Raw genomic sequence first — 26986 nt, forward strand, 5'->3', positions numbered from 1 at the left:
GCCCTAACTAACTCAAGCCCTAAGCTAAAATGGTTTGCTATTGCTTTCGGGACATCCCTATTACAGAATAACAGACTTGGAAGGGACCTTTCAGGTCCATGACGGCGAACCCATGGCACGCGTGCCACAGGTGGCACACGGAGCCATATCTGTGGGCACGCAAGTGTTGCCATAGCTCAGCTGCAGCGTCCATGCGTCTGCCAGCCAGCTGATTTTCAGGCCTTCCGAGCCCACCGGAAGTTGGGAAATGGGCTTTTTCCGGCCTCCGGAGGGCCCCCCGGGGTGGGAGAGGCCGTTTTCACCCTCCCCAGGCTCCAAGAAAGCCTCTGGAGCTCAGGGAAGGCAAAAAACAGGCCTACTGGGCCCACCGGTAACCTTTTTGCCGTTGCGTGCCAAAAGCAGGGGTCGTGTGCGCATGCGCGGGGGGAGGACGTGGGGGAGCATTGAATTATGGGTGTGGGCACATGCGCGTGCGATCCCCCACACTCCCCCCACTTTTGGCACGCAACGGCAAAAAGGTTAGCTATCACTGTTTTAGGTCATCTAGTCCAGGGGTGGGTTTCACTTTGCTACTGGTTCGCTCGCACGCGCGCCAATTCTGCGCATGCGTAGATTGTATTTTATGATGTCAGGCAGGTGGGCGGAGCCTCCCGCCACGGCTGCTACCGGTTCGCCTGAACTGGGGCAAACCGGTAGCAACCCACCACTGATCTAGTCCAACTCCCTGCTCAAGCCCCCTATACCATTTTTGACAAGTGGCTGTCAGAACCTTCTTTTTCCTTCATCTTTTATTAGATAATCATCTCCTTTTAACGACCCCATAATCCTTTGCGGGGTGGACTCTGGGCAGCTAAATGGAGCTAGCAGAGTGTTTTAATGGCCGGATGCCATTCCTGTCACCAATGCGGAGTTTTGTTCAGCAGATACATTCTCATTGTGCGCAGAGAGAGAAATATCTGCCTCTACCTAGGATCGAACTCACAGCCTCCTGATTGTGAGGCGAGAGCTCCACCTCTAGGCCAGTGCACCACTCCTTTAGATATGTCCTAATCTTTAACTTTATATGGGACTCCACTCCTTTGCAAAAAAAACAGCCAGACACATTATTTTGCTTGAAATGTTATTTGGTTTTTTGTTTTTTTTTAGTTAAACCATTTTACAGATGATATTTATCTTGAATTTGTAGCGCTATTTCTTCTTCACATTTATTAAACCTTTTTCTATTCGTCTACAAATCTATTCATGCCTTTGGTATGCGATTTTCGCTCCCTGATAAATTTTCAGCTCGCTTTAATGAACAAACCACGATTTATTGCTTGAATACACAAATTACTATATTTTCATAGCATGATCTTTTCTTTTCTTTTCTTTTCTTTTTTTTTTTTGGAGCCTGACAAGTTCCTTAGGAGTCCATGATTCAATATCCGGCACATGTGAATTCAGTTTATTAGAAACCGGGAGACCGGAGGTCTATAGTCCCATCTAAGGCCCAACACCGCCAATAAAAGTGCACAGACCACGATTAGAGAGAGAGAGATGCATTAAATTTCTGTTCTTGAACACGTTACAGCAAAATATTTATCTAGAAACTGTACGGAAAGAGAATCAATCACTGCTTGTACTTAATGGGTGGCAAGATGCTTATATTTTTTCGCAAGACCTTCCCTGGCCTGTGATCTCTTTTAGCCACTTTATCATTCAGAGGTTCTGTTTCCTTTGCTGGAGTATCTGGTTTAACTGACTCTTGATTTTCCTCTTTATTTATTTCTTCGGACAATGCAACGGGAGAAAGTTTTTGATGTGAAACCGGTAATTTTTCAGGTGGGTCGGATTTTACTTCTGTGCTGGACTGTTGCCGAGCGATGTCATCTGCGGAACAGGGAAAGCGCCAAATATTATTGTTGGGTTTGAAAACTAAAACCAGAGATCAGCAAATAGACATGCGAGTTGGCCGCTATCCAAGCTTTCAGATACAGGTAATCCTCGACTTACGACTACAGCTGGGAGCACGACTCCTATTGTTAAGCAAGGCAGTTGTTTAAGTGAGCAGGGCCTGATTTTATTACCGTATTTTTCGGACTATAAGATGCACTTTTTGGTCTCACAAAAGGGGGTGAAAATGTCTGTGCGTCTTATAGATCGAATATTGCTGAAGCCCCGCACACCCACCGGTCATTTTTTTTTGCCTCCGTATGCCTCATTTTCGGCTTTTTGGTCCATTTTTTGGAAAAAACGGGCCAAAAAAAGCCTCAAAAATGGGCCGAAAACAGCCTCAAAAATGAGCAAAAAAAGGCCTCAAAACATGCTGAAAAAAGCCTCGAAAATGGGCCAAAAAAGCCTCAAAAACAGGCCAAAAAAAGCAAAAAACAAAAACCCAAACAAATGGGCCGAAAAAAGCCTAAAAAATGGGCTGAAAAAAGCCTCAAAAACGGGCTGGAAAAAGCCTTGAAAATGGGCCGAAAAAAGCCTTGAAAATGGGCCCAAAAAAGCCTCAAAAATGAGCAAAAAAAGGCCTAAAAACATGCTGAAAAAAGCCTCGAAAATGGGCCAAAAAAGCCTCAAAAACAGGCCAAAAAAAGCAAAAAACAAAAACAAAAACCCAAACAAATGGGCCGAAAAAAGCCTCAAAAACAGGCCGAAAAAAGCCTCAAAAATGGGATGAAAGAAACCCTGAAAATGGACCGAAAAAAGGCTGGAAAAGGGCCAAAAAAAAAAAGGCACCAAAAAAGGGCTGAAAATAGGGCGCATGGAGGCCAAAAACTTTTTATTGTTTGTTTTCTTCTTCTAAATTTATAGAAGTCAGGTACATCTTATAGTCCAAAAAATACAGTAATTTTTTTCTGCCATGGTTGTTAAGTGAATCACAGGGTCGTTAAGCCAATGGGGATGCTGCAATGGCCATAAGTGTGAAAAATGGTCATAAGTCGCTTTTTCAGTGCTGCTGTAACTTCAAACGGTCACTAAATGAATGGTCATAAGTCGAGGACTACCTGTAATATTATTTTACTGGCACTCGCCTGCCCATCACAAGAGGATGAAAGCAAGCAACAGAATTGTGACAAACTCCGGTCTACAGCCATTCTCTGAGGACCATTTTTTAAATTCATTTTTTTTCTTTTCTCACTTTGAGTTTAGAGGGAATATCGTCCCTTTGGTTTGGTTTTTATTGATTTTAAATCTAACCTGCTATGCTTCCTGCCACCCAGAGAGAAGCCATAGAATCATAGAACTGTGGAGCTGGAGGGAACCAAAGGGATCATCTAGTCCAGCCCTCTGCAATGTGCAAAAAAAAAAAAAAAAAATCAATTAAACCACACCCCAAAGGCTGCTTCTTAAAAACTAAAAAGAAAGAAGTAGAGAACCCACCGATTGTGCCACTGCTGTACACATCACCAGGAAAATTTTTCCTTTATACAGGTAGTCCTCAACTTACGACCACAATTGAGCCCCAAAGTTCTGCTGTGAAGCGAGACATTTTTAAGGGAGTTTCGCCTCATCTGATGACCTTTCTCGCCACCGTTGTTAAGTGAATGACTGCAGTGGATAAGTTAGTAACCTGGTTGTTATGTGAATCTGGCTTCCCCCGTTGGCTTTGTTTGTGAGAAAGTCACAAAATGGTCATAACTATGAACCAGCTGTCAAGCGTCAGAATTTGGATCACGTGATCATGGGGAATCCTGCAAAGGTCGTAAGTGTGAAAAACGGTCATAAGTCACTTTTTTCAGTTGTAACTTCGAAGGGTGACTAAACGAACTGTTGTATGTCAAGGACTGCTTATACTGCATTTTAACTAATGCCACATCATAGCTCCTAAGCGAGTCACACCAGATTTTATGACTTTGGCCGCAGTCGTTGAGCGAATCACGCAGCTGTTAAGCGAATCCAGCTTCCCCTATTGATTTAGCTTGTCAAAAGTCTCCGGGGAAGTGGCGATTATGTGAGCCCAGAATGCTGTATCTGTTGTAAAATAAATGTGTTGTTGCCAGATGCCCAAATTTTGAGCAAGTGACTGTAGGGCAGTGGTGGGATTCAACCGGTTCGCACCACTTCGGCCGAACCGGTTATTAAATTGCTGGCTGGCCCCTCCCCTTCCCTCCCTGCCTCTTCCAGAAGTCCCCCCGGGACCGATGTTTGCTCCCAGGAGGCTGCAGGGAGGCCTACTAGGCCCAAAACAGGGTGCAGGGGGATGCAGCGCGGCCCCGTGGCCTGTTTTTGCTCCCAGGTGGCTGCAAGGAGGCCTACTAGGCCCAAAATGGTGGGGAGGTGTCCCCCCACGGCCCGTTTTTGCTCCTAGGGGGGTGCAGGAGACCGAGTGCTGCCTATCACACCCCCTGGCCACACCTACCATGGCCACGCCCACCCAGCCAGTCATTAGGGCAGAGAACCAGTTGTTAAATTATTTGAATCCCACCACTGCCTGGGGGGGGCTGTCGTAAGTGTGAGGACTGGTCCTCAGTCACCCTTTTTTTTAAAGCACTGTTCTAACTTCATACGGTCGCCGAATGGAACGATTGTAAGTCGAGGAGTACATGTAGAGCTTTGGTTATTATTATTTTTTTTAAAAAGGAAAGCAAGAATTAAAACTAAACAACCTCCTTTTTCTATCTGTGTATTTTTATGAGCGTTTTCCTTTTTCTTCTCCGGAGTGTAGAAAGTTGTCTCGCTCAGCTTCGTAGCCGTCTTGGGCTTCTGTTTCAGTCTGGGCGGCCACGGTTCTTCCATCCAAGTGTGGTGGATGGCTTCTTCCGGAATCATGCGCGAAGAAGGTTTCCATCTTGATATGAAGAGAGGATAATAATAAAAAAACAGATTAAGGCTAGACTAAAAAAGGCTAAAATAAAATAAAATAGACTAATAAAAGGGACGCGGTGGCTCAGTGGCTAAGACACTGAGCTTGTCGATCAGAAGGTCGGCAGTTCAGCGGTTCGAATCCCTAGTGCCACGTCACGGGGTGAGCTCCCGTGACTTGTCCCAGCTTCTGCCAACCTAGCAGTTCGAAAGTACGTAAAAAATGCAAGAAGAAAAACAGGGACCACCTTTGGTGGGAAGGTAACAGCGTTCCGTGCGCCTCTGGCATTGAGTCACACCGGCCACATGACCACGGAGACGTCTTAACTGAAATGGTATAGGTCCCTTCCAGATTCCTATTCTATTCTATTCTATTCTATTCTATTCTATTCTATTCTATTCTATTCTATTCTATTCTATTCTATTCCATTCCATTCCATTCCATTCCATATTTTCTATTCTATTCTATTCTATTCTATTCTATTCTATTCTATTCTATTCTATTCTATTCTATTCCATTCCATTCCATTCCATATTTTCTATTCTATTCCATTCCATTCCATTCCATTCCATATTTTCTATTCTATTCTATTCTATTTCTATTCTATTCTGTTTTCTCCTGTCCTATCCTATCCTATCCTATCTGACCCTACCCTACCCTACCCTACCCTACTCTACTCTACTCTACTCTAATCATGCACAACATCCTATGTTCAATGACGGGTCTGCATGGACGCAAAACAGGCAGTCCTCAACTGACAACAGTTCCCTTAGTGACCGTTCAAAGTTATAACGGCATTGAAAAGGGTTACTTACGGCTGTTGCAGTATTCCTACAGACCCATGATCAAAATTTGCACCCTTGGCCACTGACTCGTATTTATGACAATTGCAGCGTCCCAGGGTGACGTGATCGCCTTTTGCGACCGTCTGACAAGCAACGTCAATGGAGAAACCAGATTCACTTAACCACCAGGTTATTAACTCAACAACTGCAGGGATTCACTTGACGGGTGTGTCTCGCTTGACGACAGAAATTTTGGGATCAATTATGGCCATAAATCAAGGACTGCCTGTACTGAAGGAAGCAACTTCTAATCTGTGTCGGAAACTGGCTATTATTAATCCGGACAGTAAAGAGATTCTTATAGCCCTGTGATGGTGAACCTATGGCACGCGTGCCACAGATGGCACACGGAGCCATATCTGTAGGCACGCGAGCGTTGTCCTAGCTCAGCTCCAGCACGCACGCACATGCTGGCCAGCTGATTTTCGGGCCTTCCCGGCCCACCGGAAGTCAGGAAATGGGCTGTTTCCAGCCTCCGGAGGGCCTCTGAGGGGATGGGGAAGGCCGTTTTCAACCTCCCCAGGCTCCTAGAAAGTCACTGGAGCCTGAGGAGGGCGAAAAATGGGCCTACCGGGCCCACCGTGCCATTGCATGCCAAAAGCGGGGGGAGCACTGGGGGGGGGTCATGCGCACATGCGTGGGGGGGGCCGGGGCATTGAATTTTGGGCGTGGGCATGCGTGTCCCCCCGCTTTTGGTACGCAACGGCAAAAAGGTTAGTCATCACTGTTACAGCCTCTTCCTTATTTGGCCTTATTATGACATAAGACCTCATGTGATCAAAATTCAGATGCTGGGCGACTGGTTCATACTTATGACGGTTGCTGTGTCCCAAAGTCATGTGATTCCCCTTTGGCGACTTTCTGACAAGCAAAGTCAATGGGGAAGCCGGATTCACTAAACAATGGTGTTACCAACTTAACAACTGGCTTCGCTTAACAACTGTAACAAGAAAGATTGTAGAATGGGGTGCTTAGTAACAGAAATTTTGGGCACAGTTGTGGTCATATGTCAAGGACTACTTCGGGAGGGTCCGAATGAAGATCCGAGTATCTATTTAATACAGGTAGTTCTTGGCCTACAACCACAATTGGGACCAACATTTCCGTTGCTGAGCAAAGCAACTGCTAAGTGAGACATGCCCGATTTTGCAATCTTCTTTTACCTGGTTGTTAAGTGAATCTTTGCAGTTGTTAAATGAGTCACATGGTCATTAACCAAATCTAGCTTTCCCTGCTGACTCTGCTTATCAGAAGCCCACTGGGAAGGTTGCAAAAGGTGACCGCATGATTTCAGGATGCTGCAACCCTCATAAATATACGTTGGTTGCTAAGCACCCAAATTGTGATCGCAGATGCTGTCATAAGTACAAGGTATGGTCATGTCACTTTTTCCAGTGATGTAATCTTGAATGGTCACTAAATGAATAGTTGCACCTCAAGGACCATTGTGTAAAAAGAAGAGGTAGAGCTTAAAAAGCTAAAAATAAAGGAGTCCCAGCGGATTTTACTCTGCTACCCTGTTTTCCCCAAAATAAGACATCCCCTGATAATAAGCCCAATCGGGCTTTTGAGCGCATGGCAATAAGGCCAAGTGCTTATTTCAGGATTCAAAAAAATATAAGACAGGGTCTTATTTTCGGGGAAACATGGGTAGTCGTTGCCAACTCTAGGGAGCGCTGCTCATTTCCATTTCAAGGCCATTGAGCCAGCACTGACTGGACATATTTCCGCAGTCATGTGGCCAGGATGACATCATGGAATGCTGTTACCTTCCCACCAAAGTGGTACCTATTTATCTACTTGCATTTGCATGCTTTCAAACTGCTAGGTTGGGAGAAGCTGGAGCGAGGACGGGAGTTCACCCTGTCGCATGGCTCTCGGGTCTCGAACCTGGGCTGCCGGTTTTCCAGCTGACAAGCTCAGGGTCTTAGCCGCTGAGCCACTGCGCTGCCAGTAAAGCTTGGGTGACAAGGAATTCCAAGGGGAAAAAATACTTTTGCCATTTGTGTGTTCCAACCAGTTTGATTCCATCTTCCCATTTTATAGCTCTTTTGTGAACTTGACTCACAATGAATTTACAGTGGCGGCTTACAGATGTTTAATCTTAACAGCAAAGACCCTGCATAACATTTGGAAGCCACTAAGGGCACACTTTGCTTTAAGCAAGATCCTAACCAGACCTCCTTGCTTATTTTGTCATAATTGTGGTCACTGCAGACATCCATGATTGTGTGAGAACATGGAATATTATAAGAAAATTCTTCAAAATCCACAGGAAAGTTTTATTACAAAAGATGAAAGACTATTTAATGCACTTTCCAATTACTCATCAAATGCAACATGGAATCATTTCTACTAAGTGCCCGAGCCCACTGTAACAACCAAAAAGGCACTAAGAGTTGTTAACCTAATCTTGCGTAGCTTCTTCTCTGGTAATGTTGTACTACTAACTAGAGCATACAAAACATTTGCTAGACCAATTCTTGAATACAGCTCATCTGTCTGGAACCCGCACTGCATATCGGACATAAATACAATCGAGAGAGTCCAGAGATATTTTATGAGAAGAGTCCTCCATTCCTCTAACCGCAATAAAATACCTTATGCCACCAGACTCCAAATTTTGGGCTTGTTGTGGCTCCGACCCCCGAGCCCATCTTATCGGAGGAAGAAGGCTCCGAACATGAAGGAGAGGAGCCGGCCAGGCCTCCCTCTCCAGGCCCCTCCTCTCTGGCAATGCCAGAGGGAGAGGAGATTGACCAGGAGCCAGGTGTTTCCGATGACAGCGATGAGGGTGATAAGTCGTTCCTGGATCCACGCCAACGAAGGCGAGATAAATGTTTGCAGAAGATGAGGAGGCGTGCCAGGGATTAAGTTGAGTCAGTGGACCACACCCCACAGGCTATATAAGAGAGTGTGGTGGCCATTTAGACTCTGTGACGGACAAAGCTAACTTCTGGCTAGTCACTTTGTACAACGCCTAATCTGCTGAAGGTTTCATGTTTGAGCTGGACTGTTTTGAAAACTGTGTGTATTCGTTGGTGTTATCTGGTGGAGGAACACTCCCTCTTCTTGTAGTAAAGCACTTGGCAGACGGTTATCGTATTGCTGCCAAGTTCCTGATAACGAACCTTGTGTGTGCTGAGTACTTCTTTAACCCCCGGCTGGCTGTTTGTGTGTGTGTGGGGATGGGGACAGAACAGGGCTTAGACAACTTAGAACTACGTCGACTTTAGTCTGACCTAAGCATAGTACATAAAATTATCTGCCACAATGTCCTTCCTGTCAATGGCTACTTCAGCTTCAACCACAATAATACATGAGCAAACAATAGATACAAATTCAAGGTAAACCACTCCAAACCTGATTGTAGAAAATATGACTTCAGTAACAGATTGGTCAATGCCTGGAATGCACTCCCTGACTCTGTAGTTTCTTCCCCAAACCCCCAAAACTTTAATCTTAAACTGTCTACTGTTGACCTCACCCCATTCCTAAGAGGTCTGTAAGGAGGGTGCATAAGTGCACCAGCGTGCCTACCGTCCCTGTCCTAATATTCCTTTTTACTTACTCTTGTCATGTATTCAAATTATGTTTATACTTTTACCTGTTATCTTATATGTGCTTGACAAATAAACCTACGATTATGATTATAATTGACCAAATGGGGAATTAAGCTACCCAAGAATAACTTCTCTACAATTCTCCGTTTCTCTACAGCTATTTCTTTTTTAAAAGCATGGGAAAAATAAAAGCAAGGATTTAGCAAAATAATCTTGTTTCAAAAAATAATCTCACACAAGGCACTTCTTGAGAAAATCCAGAAAGGAGCCAACATGCGTTTTCAAGACGGTGCTTAGATCTTTGGAATTTGGGTTCCTTATTTTCCCTCTGGTGTTTGTGACGCTTTTCGGAACACCGTTGGAATCTACGAAAGAGGGAAACAGATTTTTACAACCGTGGGTACATTTCCACGTCAGCTGAGATTGTGAAACGGAGAGGCGTTTGCACGAACTGTCAGTCTACACCAGGGGTCAGCAACCTGCGGCTCTGGAGCCACATGTGGCTCTTTCATCCCTCTGCTGTGGCTCCTTGTCACCGTTCGGCTCCACAATTGATCGGGCTTTTGGTTAGGATAGATAGAGGAAAAAGGACACCACACTAGGAGGAGACTCTATGGTGGGGGAACCAGACTTCCAGTCGGCAGAGGAAAAAGGACGCCGCGCTAGGAGGAGACTCTATGGTAGGGGAACCCGACTTCCGGTCAGCTCCAGAATTGAACGCGAGCTTCTGGTTAGGACCTTTGTGGTTCTTTGAGTGTTTAAAGTTGCTGACCCCCTGGTCTACACAGAATAAAATTACACATATTCAGAGACAGCCAATGTTGCAGTCTTGCACACTACTTGTTTGTCTGAAATTGTCTGTAGAGCTAGAAGTTTCATTTTATGGCCAGCCAGCCAAGTAGGAATTCTTAATTACAAAATTAATTGGCTGTAGGCATAGAGGGTGGGTTCCATTTTTTACGCAGTGCATGCTACATTCAAAAAAGGGGCATCAGATTTTTTTCTACAAACACAATGTCCCTTGTAGCAGCATCCATCCATATGAAGGACTAGGGGAGACATGATGGCAGTGTTCCAATATCTCAGGGGCTGCCACAAAGAAGAGGGAGTCAAACTATTCTTCAAAGCACCTGAGGGTAGAACAAGAAGCAATGGGTGGAAACTAATCAAGGAGAGAAGCAACCTGGAACTAAAGGAGAAATTTCCTGACAATTAGAACAATTAATAAGTGGAACAACTTGCCTCCAGAAGTTGTGAATGCCCCAACACTGGAAGTTTTTAAGAAGAGGTTGGATAACCATTTGTCTGAAGAGGTGTAGGGTTTCCTGCCTGGGCAGGGGGTTGGACTAGAAGACCTCCAAGGTCCCTTCCAACTCTGTTATTCTATATTTTTCTTTTCTATTCTATTCTATTCTATTCTATTCTATTCTATTCTATTCTATTCTATTCTATTCTATTCCATTCCATTCCATTCCATTCCATTCCATTCTTATTCTATTCCATTCCATATTTTCTATTCTATTGTATTCTATTGTATTCTATTCTATTCTATTCCATTCCATTCCATTCCATTCTTATTCTATTCCATTCCATATTTTCTATTCTATTCTATTCTATTCTATTCTATTCTATTCTATTCTATTCTATTCTATTCTATTCTATTCTAATTATTCCATTCCATTCCATTCCATTCCATTCCATTCCATTCCATTCCATTCCATTCCATTCTTATTCCATTCCATTCCATTCCATTCCATTCCATTCCATTCCATTCTATTCTATTCTATTCTATTCTATTCTATTCTATTCTATTCTATTCTATTCTATTCATATTTTTCTGCCTTGGATCCACAGCAGGGCTTTCTGGCTGGCGCCAGCTCAAGCACTGTTGTTCAGTGCATCTGTTGCACTTCACTGTGTGACAGTGATAAGTGAACATGTGGGATCCAAAATAGCCCATTTGTGTAAAATAGCACCAGCACTTAGATTTACCATGTTTCCCCGAAAATAAGACCCTGTCTTATATATTTTTTGAACCCTGAAATAAGTGCTTGGCCTTATTGCCATGCGCTCAAAAGCCCGATTGGGCTTATTATCAGGGGATGTCTTATTTTGAGGGAAACAAGGTACATACCGCTTCACAGTGCTTTTACAGCCCTCTCTAAGCAGTTTACAGAGTCAGCATCTTGCCCCCAACAATGTGGGTCCTCATTTTACCAACCTCACAAAGGCCGAGTCAATCGTGAGCTCCATCAGGATCGAACGCCTGGCAGTGGGCAGGGTTAGCCTGCAATACTGCATTCTAACCACTGAGCAACCATGGCTCTTACAATTTATATATTTTATACATCTTATATTATATTTATAGCACCAGCACTTAGACTTATATACCGTTTCACAACGCTAAGCAATTTACAGAGTCAGCCTATTGTGCCCCCAACAATCTGGGGTCTCATTTTACCGGCCTCAGAAGGATGGAAGGCTGAGTCAACCTTGAACTGGTCAGGATCGAACTCATGGCTGTGGGCAGAGTTAGACTGCAATACTGCATTCCAACCACTGCATCACCACGGCTCTTCCCGTGATGAAGATGGGGGGGGGGTGTATTTCATCCTCCTATTAAATATTAAGTGGATAAATGCTTAAATCAGAGCCACATTCTCTCTGCATAAAGCAGTCCTCAAAATAGAGACTTTTTTCCTCATCATTACAGCCACTTAAGTGAATTGTTCAGTAATGATCAATGCTTACCAAAGAACGTTCGTTTTCTTGATGCAGTTTGTATGAAATCGGATGGTGGAAGTCCTAAGATCTTTAAAATGAAAGAAAAAAACAGAGACAGATAGAAACAGAGAGAAGAAAGACAGAGAGGGAGAGGGAGGGAGAGAGAGAGAGAGAGAGAGTGAGTTTACAATTTTTCTGTAAACCAATCAGTAGTTAATATAGTTGAAGTCCAAAGCTGAGCTGTGGATTGAGTGACCATTTCAGGACTTGGCTCAGAGTATCGTATTTTTCGGAGTATAAGATGCACCTTCGTTTTTGGGGAGGAAAATAGGAAAAAAAGCTGATTGGCAGGTGGATCGGCCTCCCGGAATACCCCCAATAAGCTGTTCCCAGAGGTGAATTTTAGTAACAGGTTCCTTGGTTGTGAGCTCTTTTTTTTGCTTTTTCTTCTGCCTCTGAAACTTCTGAAACTCTGTTTCAGAAAAAAAAAAAATCCTGCCTCTGAAAGCCTCCAAAACAGAGCTTCAGAAAAAAAGCCTCTGAAGCTCTGTTTGGGGGCTTTTTTTCTGAAACTCTGTTTGGAGGCTTTTTTCTGAAGCTCTGTTTGGAGGCTTTTTTCTGAAGCTCTGTTTGGGGGCTTTATTCTGAAGTTTTGTTTCTGATGCTTTTTTCAGCTTCTGAAACCTCTGTTTGAGAAGCTGGGTGGGGCTACATTCGGAGTATAAGACGCACCCAGACTTTCACCCTCTTTTTTGGGGGGGGAAAGGTGCGTCTTATACACTGAAAAATACGGTAAGTGACTGGATTTAAGGCCGCTCTATTTAACACTGTGCTAGGTTGTGACAAGGGATATTGCACTACTATAAATCCAGGTGAAACTACGTGGTCGAAGAGAACAGCGCTGCAATACTGCAGTCTAAGCACTTCGCCTGAATGATTTAGACAGCAATAACACCAGGGGTGAAATCCAGCAGGTTCTGACAGGTTCTGGAGAACCCGCAGCAGAAATTTTGAGCAGTTCGGAGAACCAGTAGCGGAAATTTTGAGTAGTTCGGAGAACCGGTAAATACCACCTCTGGCTGGCCCCAGAGTGGTGTGGGAATGGAGATTTTGCAATATCCTTCCCCTGCCATGCCCACCAAGCCACACCATACCCACCAAGCCACACCCATAGAACTGGTAGTAAAAAATTTGGATTTCACTACTGAATAGCACTTAGACTTATATACCACTACATAGTGCTTTTACAGCCCTCTCTAAGCGGTTTACAGAGTCAGCACACTGCCTCCAACAATCTGGGTCCTCATTTTACCGACCTTGTTAGTGATGTAACAGAAGGTACCTCCATAATGCAGGCAAGCTGCTCCACTTCATTTTCCCCCGGGAAAAGGGGGTACCCCGTGTAGAGCTCAACCATGATGCAACCCAAGCTCCACATATCGATTGAGGTTGTATACGGGTGGCCCAGGATGACTTCTGGAGAACGGTAAAACCGGCTTTGGACGTAAGTGTACACTAAAGCAAATAAGAAAGGGAGAATGGACACCGGAGGAAAAAATTATGAGAAAGGGTAGCTCAATCACCATCAAAAATGTTTCTTTCCCCCGCCACAGCATTTCTCTGATTTTCTCCACGACCTGACAATCTTTACTCCGGAAGTCACTATTTGTGCTAATAGATCTAATGTTTTGCTTGTTATTTTGAAGCAGTTGCTTCCATGGCTTATTCCTGCAATACTAACCTCCACCCCCATTCTACATCTGAATCTGTACCTCTGTCTTGACTGGTTCCCCATCCTCCACATTTGCTTTGGAGGACGCTGGTCTGTTCTGACCCAGCTCCCCAAACACGACCAACCCTCTGTATTTAAATCAATGATTCCTTTATTAGGAGCGCCAGCTGCCCCAGGACAAAGTTTCTCTCTCAACGCAGGCTAACAAGTCTGTCCGGCAGGGAGATGAATAGTTGTCTGCCACATCTATTCGTCTCCGCTCCCTGCCTTTTATCCCCAGAGCTAAGGTTGGGTTCCTTTAGCAGCAGCGGCTCATCTGTCCCAAGGACCAGCCCATAGATTTCCACTACTCTCCTCTCCTCTGCCTTCTGCACATCCATGCATCAGGCACTGCACCCAGCTGTTCCTCCTCTTCCTCATCAGCCACTTCCAGACCAGGGGGCTGTTGACTCTCCATCTGAGGGCTGATGGACAGCCCAGGCTCCGCATCTCTCTCTCTCTCTCTCTCTCTCTCTCTCTCTCTCTCTCTCTCTCTCTCTCTCTCTCTCTCTCTCTCTCTCTCTGCCAGCTCCATTCCCTCTTCCCCCTCGGAGCTCTCAGGTTGCCTTGATGCTGATCCTGACTCCCATGCTTCCTCCTCATCTGATTCGGCTGCTGGAGGGGCCGGCGGCTGACAGGCCACAATATTGCCAAAGATTTCTGACCTTGTTAGAAACACCCAATGCTTCTTCTGAGCCCCAAACTGGTGATATAAGCCAGGGATCCCCAACTCTCCAGGACGTGACCCATCTCTGGGCCTTAAGCCATTTAAAACCCGGGCTGCAGAAGTGGCAGATGAGCATGTGTACACACCCCCACTTGCGCAAACAGTGAGCGCATGCATGCATGTTCCATTTGCATGAGTGGGGGGCACGCATGCCCGTTGCTCACACAAATGAAGCTGCACGTGCTTACTCGCCACTCACGCGGAATCAACCCTTCTCCTATCCCCGCCAATCCACAAAGCCAAAAAGGTTGGGGAACTCTGATCTAAACTCTGATCCAGACAATGAATCTGTAGGAGGCGAGAAGGCAGAGCTGGGGGTGGTGGTGGTGGTGGAGTTAAGCATGTCATAAATTTAGAATCTTTACGTCGCCACAAATGGTCCAAATCTTGAATTCCACTGACCCTTATCTGGTAACAGTTTAGTACTGAACTTCAGTTGACTAGATTCTTGTGTAGAGGCGTGAACGATACATCTTCTGAATTGCAACTGACTAAATTAATGTCAGGGGCAAAAGGATCGCGACCATGTGTTAAGTTGCAGTTCAGTGGATTTATTGCTCAAGCCTATAAAACGAGAATCTAGTCAATTAAAAGTTCAATACTAAATTGGTTCTAGATAAGAATAGAATAGAATAACAGAGTTGGAAGGGACCTTGGAGGTCTTCTAGTCCAACCCCCTGCTTAGGCAGGAAACCCTATACCACTTCAGACAAATGGTTGTCCAATCTCTTCTTAAAAACTTCCAGTGTTGGAGAATTCAGAACTCCTGGAGGGAAGTTGTTCCACTGGTTAATTGTTCTGTCAGGAAATTTCTCCTTAGTTCTAAGTTGCTTCTCTCCTTGATCAGTTTCCACCCATTGCTTCTTGTCCTGCCCTCAGGTGCTTTGGAGAATAGCTTGACTCCCTCTTCTTTGTGGCAGCCCCTGAGATATCGGAACACTGTTAACATGTCTCTCCAAGTCCTTCTTTTCATTAAACTAGATATCCCCAATTCCAGCAACCGTTAAGGGAATTAAGAATTAATGGAATTCAGAAGGGATCGGACATGGACCATTTGTGACAACATAATGACTCTAAACTGATGACACACTTAACTCTGCCTCTCAGCTCTGCCTGCTTTTCTCCTACATTGACTTTCTGGGTGAAGAGATCTTTCAAATACCCCATTAGTACTAAATCCAAATGAATTTCAGAGGCCCTGCCCTGTAGCAACAGCCCCCTAAGGACAGCGTTCTCCTTGAATGGGGACCAGAGCTGGTATTCAGCCAGTTCACACCGGTTTGCCTGAACCGGTAATGGAAATCATGGGTGGGCTTGCCCACCCACCCCGGCTCCATGCCATCTTATTTAGGCACATTTTTGAGGCCAGGCACATGCACAGAAGGTGTCCATGCCAGAAAAGTGCATGCACGGAAGACCGGGTGCATGAGCACGCTCCCATTGGTGAACCGGTAGGGAAAGTAAGTGAATGCCACCCCTGATGGGGACCATGGTCCAAGGTCCATCCCAGGATACACCTGCCTTCCCCCAAAGACATGTCTGAACAGAGACAACTCAGAAACTGATCACGAGAGGCTTTTGATTCAGGATTTGCAAGTGCTCAATCCCAGAGTACAGGTAGTCCTCGACCTACGACCACAATGGAGCCCCAAATTTCTGTTTTTCAGCGAGACATTTTGTCAAGGGAGTCTTGCCCCATTTCACGACTTTCGTTGCCAGAGTGGTTAAGTGAATCAACTGCGGTTGTTAAGTGAGTCACACGGTTGTTAAGTGAATCCCCATGGACTTTGCTGGTCAGAAAGTCACAAAAGGAGATCACATGATCCAGGGACACTGTGACCATCATCAATATGAGTCAGTTGGCAAGTGTCCGAATTTTGATCACATCGTCATCGGGATGCTGGAAAAGGTCGTAACTCTGAAAAATGGTCTTAAGTCACATTTTTCAGTGCCGTCGTCACTAAAGGAACTGCTGTAAGTTGAGGACTACCTATACCTATCTGAATGTAGTTGACCTGTTATAAGAGCTGTTAAGATTTAGATAGGATCTAGGACTGTGATGGCAAACCTAAGGCATGTGTGCTGGAAGTGGCACACAGAGCCATCTCTCTAGGCACGCAAGCCGTCACCAGTTGCAGTTCTGGGTTCCGGCGCACTGGCCAGCTGGTCTTCACGCACGTGGGAGTCAGGGGTGGGTTCTAAAACTTTTTACTACCAGTTCTGTGGGCGTGACTTATTTTGTGGACGTGGCTTGATCGTCATGTGACAATTCTTTAGGATTTAGCAGAGGTACTGGTCTACCAGACTTTTAACTGCTTGCAGAGCTGTACCGGTCTACTCATTTGTTTTTGGAGGCACCAGTCTACCACCACACTGCCTTTTAACACTGATCAGCTGTAGGGCGGCCCTTTGAAGCCCCGCGGCAAGAGTTTAAACAGTTTTTTTCCTTCTAGCCAATCAGCTGGGACTCAGGAGGCAGCAATAGATTGGGGGTGGGGCCAAATAAAAGGTAAGAATAACATGGGGGGGCGGGGGGAAGAACCGATACGGTGATGTCATATCGTCACCGCTACCAACTCGGCAGAACTGGGTGGAACCGGGCGGAACCCACCACTGGTGGGAGTGCTGGAAACCAGAAGGCCGCCCGCCCAGTGCGCCTGAGCGCGCCGGGAAGACGAACTTCCAGTTTCTGGCACACATGTGCACGAAGACCAGCTGGCCGGTGCGCATGAGCCCATCGGAAACCGGAAGATCATCTTCCCAGCATGCACATGCGTACCGGGCGGCTGCTCTTCCAGTTTCTGGCAACCACGCAAGCGCTCCCATTTCTGCACTTGGTCAACACTGATCTAGGATGTAGATTCTGAGACACTGAAAGAAAACAGGACAGACACTTATTTTTCCTTCGTCAATATACAGGTAGTCCTCGACTAACGACAATTCATTTAATGACCATTCAAAGTTACAACAGCCCTGAAAAAAAGTGATTTAGGACTGCTTTTCACACTTACGACCATTGCAGCATCCCCATGGTGATGTGATCAAAATTCGGATGCTTGGCACCTGGTTCATATATATGACGGTTGCCATGTTCCGGGGTCGCGTGATCCCCTTTTGCGACCTTCTGACGAGCAAAGTCCATGGGGAAGCCAGATTCACTTAACAACCATGTTATTAACTTGACAACTGCAATGATTCACTTAACCACCGTGGCAAGAAAGGTCGTAAAACGGGGCAAGACCCATTTTAACATTGGGTCATGTTGTCAAGTGACACATTTAACAAATGCTTCAGTTAACAACATAAATGTTGGGCTCAATTGTGGTTGTAAGTCAAGGACTACCTGTATTCATGAGAAAAATAGCTACTCGGGCACGGACTCCCTTATATGAGCTCTAAAACATTGACCAAGAGAAGGAAATGCTACAGGATTGCCCTGTCAACATTTTGCATTCTCATTTACATCTATAGAATAAACAAAATCAATCCAAAGTATTAAAAAATAAATCAATTAAAAAATTGTATCTACTTGACTCCGCAAACCTCTTTGATGTTCGTAGCAGCTCGATCCAAAATCAATAACTTTGAATGAAATTTGTCCAGCTGAAGATTGGCTTATTAATATGTTCTCCTAAAGAATTTAAAAACAAAAATAATAAGAATAAGACCAAGGGAGAAAATATCAGTAAATTTTATCTATCAGGTTAACAAACTGTTGACATATTATTTTTTTTTTCCTATTCAGGTCACCAAGCTTTAACTGGAAACAGGATCCATATGAGAGTCTTGATTGCTGGGTGTTGATTGCTGGTGGAGGAGTGTTTTGGTCTTTTTCTTCCCTTTTAGGCTTGTTGATTGTCTCTTTTGCACAGTAGGTAGATGTCGTTTATGTCTATGTGTCTGTTGATGGCCAATTTGTCAGAGTGTGAGAGAAATAAGGATTATTCCTGTAAAAAGTATAACCTGAGCTACGCCATTTTAAGTGCCTTATTTTACCTTGTATAACCTGATTATATAATTTAGCTAAGAGAATAATAAGACTTAAGAACATGAGAGAAGGAACTGTGTAATTCCTGTGTATGATCTTAAATGCTGATGTATGTTCTTAGACTATGCTTGTTTTGCAGGAAATCTTCTTTTGGGTCAACGTGCCCTCATTAATAAGGGGAAGTACACATATAATAATATCACAAGCATAAGCAATATTTTTGAGTAGGATATTTTTACTGGAAAGGCGGGGATTTTCCAGGGGGCAGAACATGTGCTAAATATGTTATATAAGATCTGAAACTGGACTCTAGGGACATGCTCGTATCCTGTTGTATCAGACCTGTGTATTCTGAAAATTGTATAAAAGATCTGTAAGAAAAGGCTTAATTGCTTTTCTCTTCCTGTGAGAGAAAAGTCACTTTGCAAAGTTGTAATAAATGATCCTGTCTTGCATGTTCATAGTCTTTGTCTTCATTCCTAATAAGGTAAAGCTGGTTTCCTGAATACCACAGAGTGCCAGGCTTCCAGGAATTCTCTAGCATTTTAAATTAAAATTATGTACTAAATATTACATTCCTAAGCAGTTGTGTTTATGTGCGCTATCTTTCTAGGGTCAAAGATTGATAAGCTACCAATAGAAAACTCTAGATCAGGGGTCCCCAGACCCTGGTTTGTGGACCGGCACCAATCCGTGGCATGCTAGAAACCGGGCCACACAAACAAGCAAAGCCCCATCCGCAGGATGCAGGCAGCATGTGAAACCACGCTCCCTCCAGTCCACGGAAAAACCTCTCTCCACAGAACCTATCCCTGATGCCCAAAAGGTTTGAGGGCCACTGCTCTAGGACGTAGGACAACATAAAAGATATTTTAAAAAAGAAAATAACAATGAATTGTGCAGTTTATAAGCCACGGTGGTGCAGTGCTTAGAGTGCAGTACTACAAGCTACTTCTGCTGATTGCTGGCTGCCTGCAATTTGGCAGTTCAAATCTCACCAGGCTCAAGGTTGATTCAGCCTTCCATCCTTCCGAGGTGGGTCAAATGAGGACCCAGATTGTGGAGGGGCAATATCAGTGGTGGGTTTCAAATTTTTTTACTACCGGTTCTGTGGGTGTGGCTTGGTGGGCATGACTTGGTGGGCGTGGCAGGGGAAGGATACTGTAAAATCTCCATTCCCTCCCCAATCCAGGGAAAGGTTACTGCAAAATCCCCATTTCCTCCCGATCAGCTGAGACTTTGGAGGCAGAGAATAGATGGGGGCGGGTCCAGTCAGAATTTTTACTACCGGTTCTCCGAACTACTCAAAATTTCTGCTACCGGTTCTCCAGAACAGTTCAGAACCTGCTTAAACCCACCTCAGGGCAATATGCTAACTTTGTAAACTGCTTAGAGAGGACTGTAAAGCACTGTAAAGCGGTATATAAGTCTAAATGCTATTGCTATTGCTATAGTACCGTAGTTAAGGAAGTTATTTCTTGTATAAGGCAATGGAGACTCAAACAAGCAAGGGGTCCTTGGTGCTCTCTGAGCTTGATAGTTTCTTACAGTCCTAGGTAACATCAGTGCATTTTGTAAAATCTACAGCACAACAATAATAGCACGTAGAAGGCAGTGGTGGGTTTCTACCGGTTCACCCCGGTTCGAGCGAACCGCTTGTGGTGGTGGTGGTGGGAGGCTCCGCCCACCCACCCAGATGTCATCACGGACGCTCTGCGCATACACAGAAGGTTCTGCGCATGCAAAGAAGCACCCCACATGAGCGAAGCAAGCACACACACGGGTGTGCTCACAGTTCAGAACCGGTAGTGAAGGTAAGTGAAAACCACTACTGGTACAAGGGACTTGCACTAGGAAAAAAAATCATTTATCTTGAGCTTTAAGTCCATTAAGCATATCCAAAGCATTGACAATGCCTAACAAAATTAGAATTCCCATCTGTGCTGAAAAAAGCTTCCTTACACCAAAACGTTTTAAATTTCCAAACATCATACAAACATCATTGAAAACTTCACCGGTACTGAAAGGATATGTACTTACAGGCTTCAGATCACAGTGGATGATTTTTTCCGTGTATAAGAGTTGCAAACATCTTAAGATGCAATGGGTGAAACGGCGAATCAAGCCCAAAGTAAAACCTTGGAAATTATTTTTCTTGATTAATTCATATAAATTTAAACTGTGGGGTGAGAAACAGCAGTTTTAACCAACACGCGACTGGAGAGGCCACTGCACGAAAACAGCTGCAGTTCAATTATTTGAAATTTTTAAAGCTGTGATTCAGTTCAAAGTCTCTGAGACCATTCAGGATATTGTAGGAAGTCTCTCCCCTCTGCAGAATAAAACATTCTTTATTCTTAATATTAAGAAGAGGCAGAATATAATATTTCCCCTGAAGACAAAGAGGAGAGACATTTTAAAGGCAGAAAGCAGGCCCAATCTTCCTGCTATAGGAAAGCAGCCTCAAGCAGAAGCATGAAGAGGTTAGTCTTTAGGAATGGAGATTTTGTATCTGTTCAGAAAGACTGGGCCACTCTCAAAGAGCAACCAGAAACTCCAGATAAGCACCTAATAGGCAAGGAGCCAAAGCTGACAAGATTAGCTCAGACAAATAAAGCACCTGGATTTGCATTTTCCTCTTTTGCCTGTAGAATCAGGGTTATGGTGTAGTACAGGGGTGTCAAACATGATTTCATTGAGAGCTGCATCAGGGTTGTGTTTTACTTCGGGAGGGGGGCAGGGCTAGGGTTAGGGGTTAGGGTTAGGGTTTAGGGTTTGGGTTTGGGGTGGGGGTTGGGGTTAGGGGTTAGGGGTTAGGGGTTGAGGTTAGGGGTTAGGGGTTAGGGGTTAGGTTTGGGTTTAGGGTTTAGGGTTTAGGGTTTAGGGTTTAGGGTTTAGGGTTTAGGGTTTAGGGTTCAGGGTTTAGGGTTTAGGGTTTAGGGTTTGAGTTAGGGTTAGGGGTTGGGATTAGGGGTTAGGGGTTAGGGGTTAGGAGTTAAGGATTAGGGTTAGTGTTAGGGTTAGCGTTAGAGTTAGGGTTTAGGGTTGAGGTTAGGGGTTAAGGTTAGGGGTTAGGGGTTAGGGGTTAGGGCTTGAGTTAGGGTTAGGGGTTGGGGTTAGGGGTTAGGGTTAGGGTTAGGAGTTAAGGATTAGGGTTAGGGTTAGGGTTAGGGTTAGAGTTAGTGTTAGGGTTTAGGGTTTGGGGTTGAGGTTAGGGGTTAGGGGTTAGCGGTTAAGGTTAGGGTTTAGGGTTTAGGGTTTGGGTTTGGGTTAGGGGTTAGGGGTTAGGGGTTAGGGGTTAGGGGTTAGGGGTTAGGGGTTAGGGGTTAGGGGTTAGGGCTTGAGTTAGGGTTAGGGGTTGGGGTTAGGGGTTAGGAGTTAAGGGTTAGTGTTAGTGTTAGGGTTAGGGTTAGAATTAGGGTTTAGGGTTTAGGGTTTAGGGGTTAGGGGTTAGGGTTGGCCAGCTTGACATCACTCATATTGGGGGCGCCTATGGTGGCCCAAATTCTCTGCCAGCAAAAATGGACCCTTGCGAACTCCATTTTCGGCTGTGACGGCCTCCTGCAACCCTCTTCCAGTGAAAACAGAAGTCAGGAGGGCTACGTGCGGCTCTCCCAAGCTCCATTTTTGCTGACAGAGGCACCACTGTTTCCAAGTGGCCCCACAGACCAAATCTAAGCACCCTGTGGGCCGGATCCGGCCCTCGGGCCTTGAGTTTGACACCCCTGATGTAGTAGATTGGCTTTCCAAACTCTCTTGCTGCTGAGTCAACTCCCTTATATTTATTTGTTTGTTTGTTTGATTTGACCGACAACATTTGCATTCAGTACTAAAACTGAAGCTGTCTCATTTATAGCTGCCGATGCCATCCTGCCTAAGCTGTTAAGATGAAGGACTGCTAAGATTGAGAAAATAAGATCCAGCCAATTCACACTTAATCACGATAGAAAGTATTAACTGGAGATGCAGAACAGTGCCTTACCCTAATAATTCAAAGGAGATGCAGAAATGATTACGGAAGCAAAAATACTCTTTCATGTGGACGACGTTATATGTATTATCTTGGTCCTTTTGCCGTAGTGAATTTAAGATGCCAACTTCAACCAAAGCCTGACTGTGGAATCTGAATAGAAGGGAGAAAATGACACAATATTAGAATTTAGAATAACAGAGTTGGAAGGGACCTTGGAGGTCTTCTAGTCCAACCCCCTGCTTAGGCAGGAAACCCTACACCACTTCAGACAAATGGTTATCCAATCTCTTCTTAAAAACTTCCAGTGTTGGAGCATTGACAACTTCTGGAGGCAAGTTGTTCCACTGATTAATTGTTCTAACTGTCAGGAATTTTCTCCTTAGTTCTAGGTTGGTTCTCTCCTTGATTAGTTTCCACCCATTGCTTCTTGTCCTGCCCTCAGGTGCTTTGGAGAATAGCTGGACTCCCTCTTCTTTGTGGCAGCTCCTGAGATATTGGAACACTGCTACCATGTCTCCCCAAGTCCTTCTTTTCATTAAACTAGACATAATATAAAGCGCTAATGTAAGCAGACATACCGTATTGTTTGGAGTATAAGACGCTCCGGACTATAAGACACACCTACCATTTTTGGTGAGGAAAACAAACAAAAAAAGAAATCTGCCTCTGCCTCCCAGCAATTTTGCCTCATTGCAGCAAACAGCAAACAACCTGCTTTACTTTCATTTTTGTTTTCAGCATAGCTTGATTAGCACAAGGAAAAAAAAAAATCTGCTCCCAGCAAGATTTTTACTTCTTCAGGGTGAAATCCAGCAGGTTCTGACAGGTTCTGGAGTAACAGAAATTTTGAGCAGTTTGGAGAACCGGTAGCAGAAATTTTGAGTAATTCGGAGAATCGACAAATACCACCTCTGGCTGACCCCAGAGGATTTTGCAGTATCCTTCCCCTGGAGTGGGGTGGGAATGGAGATTTTGCAGTAGCCTTCCCCTGCCACGCCCACCAAGCCATGCCTACCGAGCCACACCATGCCCACCAAACCACGCCTACAGAACTGGTAGTAAAAATATTTGGATTTCACCACTGATTTGCTTCCTTGCAGCAAGCAGCAGAGGCCCTCGCAAAACAGCTGAGAGAAAAACAGCTGAGAGTTGGGAGGCCGATCCAATCAACTTGTGCTAATTAGGCTGTGCTGAAGCTGAAATGGGCTGTTTATTCTTGCTGCTTGCTGCAAAGGAGGTAAACTGCTGGGAGGCAGAGGCCAAAGGGTGGGGGCCAGTCGGTGGGCGGGGCTACATTCGGTGTATAAGACGCACCTAAATTTTCACCCCCTTTTAGGGGGGAAAAGGTGCGTCTTATACTCCAAAAACTATGGTACATAACCTGGCCTTTCTAACCCAATGCTAGTCGCCTTTTGCTTCCTTAATTGGCTTTTGCTTATGTTCCATAATCTTCTCTTTTTAATATTACATTTTCCTCTGCCATCTACAAGCGAAAGCTGAAAGCATTTATAAGGACTTAAATACACCCCCTAATATGTTTGGCAGAAAAATATAGCAACAAACTGTGTGAATGATTTTTCTTGGTTTGCTTGCTGCCAATTTTTTTCCTTTAATCTTCTGGTTATAAATTAACGCTCACATTAAAGACAATAAATCGTAATTAAACGAAAACCAATGAGGAATCAATCCTCTATTCAACTAGTTTCCGGTATTTTATTTTTTATTAATAAAACGTCAAACAAAACAAAAGGAACTCAAGACAATCCTACCTCTTTTTGTTCCTTATTATTTTCACTGCAACTTTTTCACCGGTCTTGTGGTCCAAACACTTCACAACATGGCCAAAGGAGCCTTTCCCAATTATAGCCAAGATTTCGTATCTATATGCAATATGATCGCTTAGTACCTACACAGAGTGACAACAACGTACAAAGTAAACCTAGCATATGTTTCCGCTATTTCTCATGCCACATTCACAAAACACGCAAAAAAGCAAAAATTGTCATTCTAGGTCCCAGTGATGGAAAACATTCAACTTCTGGAGACAAGCTGTTCTGATGGTCAATTGTTCTCGATGTTAGGAAGTTTCTTCTTAGTTCTAGGTTGCAGGCTTGGTGCAGGGATGAAATCCAGCAGGTTCTGACAGGTTCTGGAGAACCGGTAGCGGAAATTTTGAGTAGTTCAGAGAACCGGCAAATGCCACCTCCTGCTGGCCCCAGAGTGGGGTGGAAATGGAGATTTTGCAATATCCTTTCCCCCGGAGTGGGGAGGGAATGGGGATTTTGCAGTATCCTTCCCCTGGAGTGGGGTGGGAATGGAGATTTTGCAATATCCTTCCCCCAGGAGCGAGAAGGGATTTTGCAGTATCCTTCCCCTGGAGTGGGGTGGAAATGGAGATTTTGCAATATCCTTCCCCCAGGAGTGGGGAGGGAATGGGAATTTTGCAATATCTTTCCTCCAGGAGCGGGGAGGGAATGGGGATTTCGCAATATCCTTCCTCCAGGAGTGGGGAGGAAATGGGGATTTTGCAGTTATCTTTCCCCTGAAGTGGGAAGGGAATGGGGAGTTTGCAGTATCTTCCCCCTGGAATGGGGTGGGAATGGAGATTTTGCAATATCCTTTCCCCAGGAGCGGGGAGGGAATGGGGATTTTGCAGTATCCTTCCCCCGGAGGGGGGTGGGAATGGAGATTTTGCAATATCCTTCCCTCAAGAGCGGGGAGGGAATGGGGATTTTGCAGTATCCTTCCCCTGCCATCCCCACCAAGCCATGCCCACCAAGCCACACCATGCCCACCAAGCCATGTCCACAGAACTGGTAGTAAAAAAATAATCTGAATTTCACCACTGGCTTGGAACCTTCTTTAATGATCTTCCACCTGTTAGTTCTTATCCTGCCCAGAAGTACTTTGGATAATAGGGTGACTCCCCCCTTATTTGCGACAGCCCCTCAAACAGAGCGGTACCTTGGTATCCAACTGTTTTGAAACTCATTGAAGTTGTATTCAACCCATTTTCATCAGAGGTGGGTTTCACATACTTTTTACCACCAGTTCGCCGCGCACCGAAAATGTGTGTGCGTGCGTGCCTTCCGCGCATGCACCCGGCCTTCCACGCAGGCGCTTTGCTCGTGTGCATGAGAATTTGTTGGCGTCGGCTGCCTTGTGACTCGCTACATCATTCCTACTGGAAAAATGTGTTTGATACTCATCTTTTTTGATGCTCATCACGCTTTCCAGAGTCAACTAATGTTGATTACCGAGGTACCACTGTATTGGAAGTAGCTAGCACCTAGTTCTTTTCTTGGTTAGACTAGTGTGCTGCCCACTAACTGTGGTTTAGTGAGTTTATTAATATTCCCCAGCAATTCCCTTCACCAAAACCCAGAACTGTCCCCCTTAAGCCCAGCCATAAGCAGATCCAGGTTAGTCCACAGAACAATGGCCCAATAGTCCACAAAGCCCTTGAAAGTTGTTCGAACAAAGTAATTCCCGCAGACACAACTTAAATCCATCAGGCAAAGCTTAAATACACACACACACACACACACACACACACACACACGAGGCAAGAAAAGTCCAGAGGCTTTCCAACACACACAATTCAATTCCAAACACGGTGTCAATCCAGAGTGAATCAGGAACCACGATGAACAGAAAACACACAGCTAGAAAACAAATACGTTGTGCCTCCATCTGTCTGCTGTGATAAATAGCCAGCTTCTGGTGCAGTCCATCAAGATGGGTGGGGGGGCTTCCTCCTCCCGGGTAGCCTGGCTGAACTCTACTTGCTCCTGCCTTTTCTCTGGAAGGGATTTGGCTGAAGCTCCAGCTGGGAAAAGCTCGCAGTGGCAGAAGGCCAGCGAAGAGGAGGAGGAACTGCCTTCTGCACCTGATCCGAGAACACGTAGGGGCAGAAGGCAGTTCCTCCTCCTCTTCGCTGGCCGTCTGCCACTGTGTTCTGTCCCCAACCACACACACACACACACACCAACAGACGTTCAAGAGTTAAAGACCAAACCAGCCGACAAAATCCTTTTCCTTATGATAACGGCACTTGGCAACAACCTAGTGGCTGCCTGCCAAGAGTTTATTATTTACGAAGAGGAGAGATAACTTCTCCCCACTCCTGGTACATCAAAAGAAACAGCTCAATAATTACGGAGTCAATCAAGTCCAGAGATAATCCAGCAAAGTCTATAGCAAAAAGTCCAGCAATGCAGAATGGCGTGGAAGCTTTCAGCTTTGTTCGTCACAAGGTTTGACTGGCCACCACGCTCCCTTTTATATCCTGTGGGGTGTGGTCCAGTGACTCAGCCTAATCTCGGGCACGCCTTTTCTTCTGTTGCGCGCGCTTATCTCTGCGCCGCTGGCGTGGATCCAGCCAAGACTCATTACCCTCATCACTGTCCATCTGTGGCTGCATGGACGTGCTTGGCCCCGGCCCTATCTCTTGCCCTTTGGCAGACACCGAAGGCATTGCCAGAGAGGAGGGTCCTGGAGAGGGAGGCCTTGCCAACTCCTCTCCTTCACTCTCGGAGTCCTCTCCTGCCGATGACACAGGCTCCGGTAACGGAGGCACAACACACTGCGAGCTTTCCCCAGCTGG

At 45.1% G+C, this 26986-nt stretch overlaps 1 protein-coding gene across 1 annotated transcript in view; it reads right to left on the reverse strand.

Annotated features, from left to right (window-relative positions):
* Nucleotides 1-1269: 1269 nt before the first annotated feature.
* Nucleotides 1270-26986, reverse strand: part of DYRK4 (dual specificity tyrosine phosphorylation regulated kinase 4) — a 47326-nt gene continuing 21609 nt past the window's right edge. The window contains exons 10-18 of the mRNA XM_070946933.1: nucleotides 24150-24286; nucleotides 22390-22530; nucleotides 20448-20586; nucleotides 17963-18050; nucleotides 13264-13436; nucleotides 11949-12009; nucleotides 9433-9562; nucleotides 4593-4774; nucleotides 1270-1869 (exon numbers count right to left, since the gene is read on the reverse strand). Of these exons, the coding sequence (XP_070803034.1) occupies nucleotides 1610-1869; nucleotides 4593-4774; nucleotides 9433-9562; nucleotides 11949-12009; nucleotides 13264-13436; nucleotides 17963-18050; nucleotides 20448-20586; nucleotides 22390-22530; nucleotides 24150-24286 (1311 nt within the window). The 3' untranslated portion in view covers nucleotides 1270-1609. The remainder of the gene's footprint in view (nucleotides 1870-4592; nucleotides 4775-9432; nucleotides 9563-11948; nucleotides 12010-13263; nucleotides 13437-17962; nucleotides 18051-20447; nucleotides 20587-22389; nucleotides 22531-24149; nucleotides 24287-26986) is intronic.

Source organism: Pituophis catenifer, unplaced genomic scaffold, assembly GCF_029215685.1.
Source record: "Pituophis catenifer annectens isolate HBS135680 unplaced genomic scaffold, rPitCat1.0.hap2 SCAF_7, whole genome shotgun sequence".
NCBI classification, from domain to species: Eukaryota; Metazoa; Chordata; class Lepidosauria; order Squamata; family Colubridae; genus Pituophis; species Pituophis catenifer.